Source organism: Heptranchias perlo, chromosome 25 (assembly GCF_035084215.1).
Source record: "Heptranchias perlo isolate sHepPer1 chromosome 25, sHepPer1.hap1, whole genome shotgun sequence".
NCBI classification, from domain to species: Eukaryota; Metazoa; Chordata; class Chondrichthyes; order Hexanchiformes; family Hexanchidae; genus Heptranchias; species Heptranchias perlo.
The window spans coordinates 10,508,869-10,518,262 of NC_090349.1; the positions used below are offsets into that span (position 1 = coordinate 10,508,869).

Consider the following 9,394-nt stretch of genomic DNA (forward strand, 5'->3'; position numbering starts at 1 on the left):
AACAGGATTAATTAATGATCTCAAGTAAAGGATCCCCTGGGAAGCAGTGATCATAACATGATAGAATTTCACATCCAGTTTGAAAACGAGGATCTTGGGTCTGAAACTACTGTATTAAACTTAAATAAGGACAATTATAAAGGATTAAGGGCGGAATTGGCTAAAGTGGACTGAGTAAACGGATTAGATGCTTTGATGGTGGATAAGCAGTGGCAAACATTTAAAAAGATATTTTACGACTTGCAACAAAAATATATCCCTGTGAGGAGGAAAGACTCCACAAAAAGGGTGAACCAACCATGGCTAACTAAGGAAATAAAGGATGGTATCAGGTTAAAAGAAAAAGCATACAACATGGCAAAGATTACTGGTAAACCCGAAGATTGGGAAAACTTTAAAAACCAGCAAAGGATGACAAAGAATAATCAAGAGGAAGAAAATAAATTATGAGAGTAAACTAGCAAAAAATATAAAAACTGACAGTAAAAGCTTCTACAAGTCTATAAAAAGGAAGAATTGGTCCCTTAGAGGATGAGACTGGGGAAATAATAAATGGAAAACAAGGAAATGGCAGAGGAATTGAACAGATATTTTGTATCTGTCTTCACAGTAGAAGACACTAACAACATACCAATAATAGTAAAAAATCAAGGGGCAAAGGGGAGGGAGGAACTAAAAACAATCACTATCACTAGAGAAAAAGTACTAGGTAAACTAATGAATCAAAAGGCTGACAAGTCCCCTAGACCTGATGGCTTGCATCCGAGGGTCTTAAAGGAAGTGGCTACAGAGATAGTGGATGCATTGGTTGTAATCTTCCAGAATTCACTAGATTCTGGAAAGGTCCCAGCGGATTGGAAAACCGCAAACATAACACCCCTATTCAAGAAGGGAGTGAGACAGAAAGCAGATAACTATAAACCAGTTAGCCTAACATCTGTCATTGGGAAAATGCTAGAATCCATTATTAAGGAAATAGTAGCAGGACATTTGGACACTCATAACACAATAAAGGAGAGTCAACATTGGTTTATGAAGGGAAATTGTGTCTGACAAATTTATTAGAGTTCTTTGAGGAAGTAATGGGCAGGGTGGATAAAGGAGAACCAATGGATGCAGTATATTTGGATTTCCAAAAGGCATTCGATAAGGTGTCACATAAAAGATTACTGCACAAGATAAGAGCTCATGGTGTTGGGGTAATATACTGGCAAGGATAGAGGATTGGCTAACTAACAGAAAACAAAGAGTCGGGATAAAAGGGTCATTTTCAAAATGGCAATCTGTAACTAGTGGGGTGCCTCAGGGCTCAGTGCTGGAGCCTCAACTATTTACAATATATATCAATGACTTGGATGAGGGAACAGATTGTCTTTGTGGCCAAATTTGCCGATGATACAAAGCTAGGTGGAAAAGCAAGTTGCGAGGAGGACACAAAGTGTCTGCAAAGGGATATTGACAGGTTAAGTGAATGGGCAAAAATTTGGCAGATGAAATATAATGTGGGAAAATGTGAAGTCATCCACTTTGGGAGGAAAAATAAAAAAGCAAAATATTATTTGAATGGAGAAATACTACAAAATGCTGCAGTACAGAGGGATCTGGGCGTCCTCGTACATGAAAAACAAAAAGTCAACATACAGGTGCATCAGGTTTAGATTAGAAAACATTTCTACACACAAAGGGTTGTAGAAGTTTGGAACTCTCTTCCGCAAACAGCAATTGATACTAAGGGATATGGGCCAAAGGCAGGTATATGGAGTTAGATCACAGATCAGCCATGATCTTATCAAATGGCGGAGCAGGCACGAAGGGCTGAATGGCCTACTCCTGTTCCTATGTAATCCGGAAGGCAAACGGAATATTGGCCTTTATTTCTCGGGGGATGGAATATAAAAGCAGGAAAGTCATACTACAACTGTACAGGGTGCTGGTGAGACCACACCTGGAGTACTGCGTACACTCCTGGTGCCCTTATTTAAGGAAGGACATACTTGCATTGGAGGCAGTTCAGAGAAGGTTCACTAGGTTGATTCCGGGTATGGAAGGGTTGTCTTATGAGGAAAGATTGAACAGGTTGGGTCTATACTCATTGGAGTTTAGAAGAATGAGAGGGGATCTTATTGAAACATACAAGATTCTGAGGGGACTCAATAGGGTAGATGCTGAGAGGATGTTACCCCTCATGGGGGAATCTAAAACTAGGGGGCATAGTCTCAGAATAAGGGGTCGCCCGTTTAAGAGGAGGAATTTCTTCTCCCAGAGGGTCGTGATTCTTTGGAATTCTTTACCCCAAAAAGCTGTGGAGGCTGAGTCATTGAATACATTCAAAGCTGAGTTAGACAAATTTTTGATCATCAAGGGAGTCAAAGGATATGGGGAAAAGGCGGGAAAGTGGAGTTGAGGTAAAAATCAGATCAGCCATGATCTCATTGAATGGCGGAGCAGGTTTGAGGGACTGAATGGCCTATTCCTGCTCCTATTTCTTATGATCTTATGGCCTCTAGGGATCCCCATTCGTAAAGATGAGAAAGGCAGAGGTAATCACCATAGAGCAATTTTTTCTACAGTAAAACCCACAGTTACCTTAGGGACTGGCATCAGTTGTCCTTTTTTTGCAGGTGTCCTTATTTTTAAAATGGTCATTGAATATACTGTAAAAAATTTCAGTAGAATGGTGAGTTCTTCACCCAGCATCCATAGCAGCAAAGAATTCTTACCCCATGGTGATCTGTGTGTCTCTCGGTGCAATAATGGAGTTATACATATAATGCACAGTGGCTCATGGCGTACATGTTATTCTGGCACAGTCAGAACATTGACTTTGAAATCCCAGTTTTCATTTTCTTTTAAAAAATTAGAATACATGATCTCAATGTCTGGCATGCTTTTACAGTATTCCCAACCACAGGTAACTGTATTCTCTCCAAATTTTTCTCCGAGAAGTTCTGCCCTTCTCTTTTGGAGGAACCTTTATTCTATCACAGATATTTAATACTTAACACAATAAAGGATTTTTAAAATCACAGAGCAAGATTGAATTTGAATGTAATTTTTTGCTGTGACCCTCTCACTAGCACAATCACATCTGCAGCCTTTACCAGTCGCGTTCGGTAAAAAGCCCATGTCTAACAACCCATCCTCTTATCAGCTAGGTTAGGAATGGAAAACACTAGTCCCTATGCCCTGGCAAACTGGCTTTCAAACCCAGGCAACTAAGTCTTGTTGTTGCTTTTATTTCCTATTTGCTGTTTTTTTTTCCTGTTTGGATGTTTTGGGCCCGGGGAGTTTGGAAAGGGCAGTTTTTAAGTGATGTTTCCTTGTTGGTGGATAAACCCTAAATCAGAGCACCAGGTTCTGCTAGCACAACAACTTGTGATGTATGGAAAATAAATGGGAACATGGATTTAAATTTTATACGTGGCCCCTTAAGGCTCTGTGGAATACACCTACCTATACAGCTCACAAAGACAAAAGCTTGAACACCTCACTTCCTCTTGTTACCACACCCAGTCTGTGTCACTGGGCAGCGAGAGTGGGGCTCTCAGTCAAGGGTGCAACATGTCCTCATCTGTGATGCAACAAACTAACACACCTGACCAGGTAGGCCGAAGAGGATTGTGAGAAATGCTAGCAAAATACAGAATTTAAATTCCAAAGTTTAGTGACTATGCTTCAAATTAAATGCACCGCTCCCACCTTCTACAACGTCGATTCAATCTGGCCAGACCATAACTCTCCAGCAGATCTGGAGTCGCCGAGACCATCACTTCTCTCTGCAAGACAGGAAAAAGGTCTCAAATTTGCAGTGCGCAAATCAGCCGCCACGTTTCCTACATTACAACAGTGATTACACTTCAAAAGTACTTCATTGGTTGTAAAATGGTTTGGGATGTCCTGAGGTCATGAAAGGCGCTAGATAAATGCAAATCTTTCTTTCCTGTCAAAAGTCACGGCTTTCTAGCTCCTTCTGACTTAGAGTACTACCCTCTCTATTAGGTTAGTAACAGTTTTTCCTGAACACACAGCTGTTTCAGTTTGATGATATCCTCCTTCTCCAATCTCCTCCCTCTCCACCCCCCCGCCCAAAAGCACAGGTTGTATCAAACTCATCATTCCCTCCACTCCCATACAGCTTCCTACTGATGCTAGTTACTTACTGTGTAGAGGTTGGACTTGTCTTTCAGTGGGGTTTTAAGCACCAGATTACTGGAAGCAGGAAGAGGTGGGGGTAGTGGAGGAGGAGGAGGAATGGCAGCAGCTGAAGGTAGTGCGGCACATGTGTTTGTAGAAACCTCACCCCGCTCCTTCCGTCTCTTTTCAGCCAGTCGTTTGGAGGTCCTTTGTGCACTACCTTTAGCCTCTAGAAAATACAAATATCACAGTGAACACTAGATATTACACCAGTGCCTAAATCAACTAATGGTAGTTTTTGATTCTTTCATCATCCTAATGGAAGTTGTGCAAAGATTCTGGGATGTAGAATGGGGTATCCTTTCTAGACCATTCCATATTAGCTCAATTAATGTGGCCAGAGGGCGATGGAACTGACCATTTCTCTTTACTATTCATATTACTACAAAGCATCCGCAGGTTAGATAATGGTTGCTCGGATAGAATAGGGTAAAACTTATCTTCTCATCAAGTGAGGAGTGGCAGTGTTGTGGAAAGCAACAGGGAATTCCACATCAGGTATTGCAAAGGACAGACAGAGTAAATGTCTTTCAACTCTGCTTGAATGCATCTCGACTGCAACCTCAAAAGCACACTCACCATCAAGCGACAGAGATTTTTTCCAATTTCCGACACGTTGGTTATCATCTTCCAAAATTCTATAGATTCTGGAATGGTTCCTGCAGATTGGAGGGTAGCAAATGTAACCCCACTATTTAAGAAAGGAGGGAGAGAGAAAACAGGGAACTACAGACCTGTTAGCCTGACATCAGTAGTAGGGAAAATGCTAGAATCTATTATAATGGATATGATAACAGGACACTTAGAAAATAATAATAGGATTTGGCAGAGTCAACATGGATTTATGAAAGGGAAATCATGTTTGACAAACCTATTGGAGTTCTTTGAGGATGTAACAAGTAGAATAGATAAGAGAGAACCAGTGAATGTGGTGTATTTGGATTTTCAGAAGGCTTTCGAATAGGTCCCACACAGGGAATTCCAGAGCACATGGAATTGGGGGGGGGGGGGGGGGGTGAATATACTGGCATGGATTGAGAATTGGTTGACAGATAGAAAACAGAAAGTAGGAATAAATGGGTCTTTTTCAGGTTGGCGGACTGTGACTAGTGGGGTACCGCAGGGATTGGTGCTTGGGCCCCAGCTATTCACAATCTATATCAATGATTTGGATGAGGGGACCAGATGTAATATTTCCAAGTTTGCTGATGACACAAAATTAGGTGGGAATGTGAGTTGTGAGGAGGATGCAAAAAGGCTTCAAGGGGATATAGACAGGCTAAGTGAGTGAGCAAGAACATGGCAGATGGAATATAATGTGGAAAAATGTGAAGTTATCCACTTTGGTAGGAAAAACAGAAATGCAGAGTATTTTTTAAAATGGTGAGAGATTGGGAAATGTTGATGTTCCAAGGTACATGAGTCACTGAACGCGAACGTTCAGCTGCAGCAACCAATTAGGAAGCCAAATAGTACGTTGGCCTTTATTACAAGAGGATTTGAGTACAGGAGTAAAGATGCCTTACTACAATTATATAGGGCCTTGATGAGACTGCACCTGGAGTATTGTGTACAATTTTGATCTCTTTACCTAAGAAAGGATATACTTGCCAAAGAGGGAGTGCAATGAAGGTTCACCAGACTGATTCCTGGGATGGCAGGATTGTCATATGAGGAGAGATTGAGTAGACTAGGCCTGTATTCTCTAGAGTTTAGAAGAATGAGAGGTGATTTCATTGAAACATACAAAATGCTTACAGGGCTCGACAGGGTGGATGCAGGGAGGATGTTTCCCCTGGCTGGAGAGTCTAGAACCAGGGTCACAGACTCAGAATAAGGGATAGGCCATTTAGGATTGAGAGGAGAAATTTCTTCACTCAGAGGGTGGTGAATCTTTGGAATTCTCTACCCCAGAGGGCTGTGGATGCTCAGTCATTGAGTACATTCAAAACAGAGATCAATAGATTCCTAGATATTAAAGGCATCAAGGGATAGTGGGGATAGTGCAGGAAAATGGCGTTGAGGTAGAAGATCAGCCATGATCATATTGAATGGCAGAGCAGGCTCAAGGGGCCAGATGGCCTACTCCTGCTCCTATTTCTTATGTACCATTTTTATAGCCCCTTTAAGGTAATAAATTTCCCAAGGTACTTCATGAAGGCAAGAACTGGCAACAAAGTCAGATGAGTTAAGAGAACGCAGGATCAAAAAGATAAGTTTAAAGGAAGCTTTTAAAGGCAGAAAGAAAAGTAACATGGTTAAGAGGTTCAGGGAGGCAATTCCATGGATCAGGCTCAAGATGGCTGAAGGCTCTACCACAGATGAAGAAGCAGCTGTGGGAGGGGGAATAACACACAAGGACCAAAAGATATGAACTGGGACATAGGATTGGAGCAAGTTGCGAAGTGTAGCTTAGGCCCTGTGGCCTGCTGAAATGATAAATGATTGTACATGTAAGAAATACAATTTCTAGGCCTAGTCATGTATCCCATCTGCAAAGCGAGGCTGTGGGCAGACCATGCGTCTGTGAGAATACAAAGGAAACCAGCACCCCACAGGAAATGATATGCCTGATATCAGACAAAGTTATTGAGAATATTGCAAAGACAATAAAACTGTGAACACACACATTGAAGACCACATTGTCAGAAACAGATAACAAAACGTCCCAAGGCATAATCAAAGACTCGGGACCTGGACACAGACTAATCCTGTTATCTTAATTGCAGGGAGCTTTGTTCAGACAATTAGGTAACTTTCGTGATTGGCATATACAGGATGAGACATCTTAAATGTCTGCATCTGAACAATCCAAATACACAGAAAGATAAGGGCATGTCCCTCCTGCATAAGATAGGTAGAATGGACCATCCGAAAGATGCCTGGAACAATGGGCATCCTGGTGGGGGAAGATGTTCGGGACAGATGAGATCAAGAGACTAATGTCGTTAAGCTACTTGAAGCAACAATGCTTCAGAAAGATACATGAACTGGGACACTGTCCCACTAAAAGGCAGAAGCAGCCTCTGGGGCGACGGAGGCCCACACACCCTATGATACCAGGCCTGATCAGCTTGAAACTTCCTAGGGACAGGTTGTACCATCCTTGTTTTTTTTGATGTAACTGTATTAGAACATTGTTATATAAATACTTATTGTTTGGTATAACCACGTTAGAACTTGGTTCTTGTGTCTATAATAAAGCTTGCATGTTTGGTCACACTCAGGCCTGAATCACTGTGGAAATTATTATTAAGAAGGATTAATAACCCTTGGTAGCATTAATAATAGCGTATTTCCAACAGAACATGTCACAAACCTTGTACTGTTGCATAACATTATAAATTCTTCCAGTCTTGGCATGGTAACATTTTGCTATAGACTGGTGAGATTCTATTGAGCTGGCCAGTATGTTGTTGCACTTCTATACTGTATCATTTTTACCAGTAAAACTGTTACTGTTATTAGGGTGATGTGGTAGCTTTGCTAAAATTGCAATGCCTACACGAGTATGTGATAGTGACCCACTGACTAATGTCTGTTTCCGTTGTATAGAAAGAAGATGTGTAAACCGATAATCTTTGTATGCAAAGGAAGATGGAAAACGGTACCTCCACATGATAACCAAATGGCTTTGTGGTTTTGGTTTGTAGCTGAGGACAAGCATTTTGAATTCATTACGTTGGGGAACAGGGAGCCAAGGGAGGTGGTCAAGGACAGAGTGATGGGCTTGTGCGACTGTGTGGGACAGAATGCGGGCAACAGAGCTTTGCAAGAGGTGGAGTTTGGGAGGCTGGTGCTACATAAATGCAATATTGATGTTTATACATTCCATATACTTTCATCCTGGCCTGGGGAGGGAATTGATCTTACTTTTGAGAGTACTCCTATGATCCAGACTGTACCCGAAATATAACCAGACAATACTCCCTTCACCAGGTACCCTAATTGAAAAACAATCCAAGTACAATAGATTTGCAGTGGATCCAGCGTTGTAATACAAAACTGACAATAATGAAGAAGTTATTTAAGTATGGATATTGTACATCACATTTTTCTTCACTGTATTAAGATACTTGGTTCCCCACAAGTGCAATCCGACATCTGCCAAGTTCTTTAGGGACTCGGCAAGATGCGTATTATACTGTTCAACAGCTCTTCCTCAATTTGCAAATGCAACAAGCGTGCAAAATGGATGCAGCTTGACTTCTGCAGCACACGGAAGCTGCAATCAACAAGGAAGTAGACTTTTTTTCCCAGACTCTCAAGTGATACAAATAGCCTCAGTCTGCAGGACGATATAAATGGGTTGGTCAGATGGGCGGAACAGTGGCAAATGGAATTTAACCCGGAAAAGTGCGAGGTGATGCACTTTGGAGGGACTAACAAGGCAAGGGAATACACAATGAATGGGAGGACCCTAGGCAAGACAGAGGGTCAGAGGGATCTTGGTGTGCAAGTTCACAGATCCCTGAAGGCGGCGGAACAGGTAGATAAGGTGGTAAAGAAGGCATATGGGATACTTGCCTTTATTAGCCGAGGCATAGAATATAAGAGCAAGGAGGTTATGATGGAGCTGTATAAAACACTGGTTAGGCCACAGCTGGAGTACTGTGTGCAGTTCTGGTCGCCACACTACAGGAAGGATGTCATCGCTTTGGAGAGGGTGCAGAGGAGATTCACCAGGATGTTACCAGGGCTGGAGCGCTTCAGCTATGAAGAGAGACTGGGAAGATTGGGTTTGTTTTCCTTGGAGCAGAGGAGGCTGAGGGGGGACATGATTGAGGTGTACAAAATTATGAGGGGCACAGATAGGATGGATACTAAGGAGCTTTTTCCCTTCGTTGAGGGTTCTATAACAAGGGGACATAGATTCAAGGTAAAAGGCGAGATTTGAGAAAGAACTTTTTCACCCAGAGGGTGGTTGGAGTCTGGAACTCACTGCCTGAAAGGGTTGTGGAGGCAGGAACCCTCACAACATTCAAGAAGCATTTGGATGAGCACTTGAAATGCCATAGCATACAAGGCTACGGACCAAATGCTGGAATATGGGATTAGAGTAGACAGGGCTTGATGGCCGGCGCGGACACGATGGGCCGAAGGGCCTCTATCCGTGCCGTATAACTCTATGACAAGAGTCAAATTTAATTGCAAAATGATTCTTTTGAGTATCTGCCAACTGACTCCTCCTATGACCGTG

General features: G+C 42.2%; 1 protein-coding gene across 1 annotated transcript in view; it reads right to left on the reverse strand.

Moving 5' to 3' along the window:
- LOC137342006 (uncharacterized) overlaps positions 1-9,394 on the reverse strand; it is a 41,641-nt gene that overhangs the window by 7,849 nt on the left and 24,398 nt on the right. Inside the window, exons 4-5 of the mRNA XM_068005582.1 lie at positions 4,161-4,363; positions 3,700-3,776 (exon numbers count right to left, since the gene is read on the reverse strand). Of these exons, the coding sequence (XP_067861683.1) occupies positions 3,700-3,776; positions 4,161-4,363 (280 nt within the window). The remainder of the gene's footprint in view (positions 1-3,699; positions 3,777-4,160; positions 4,364-9,394) is intronic.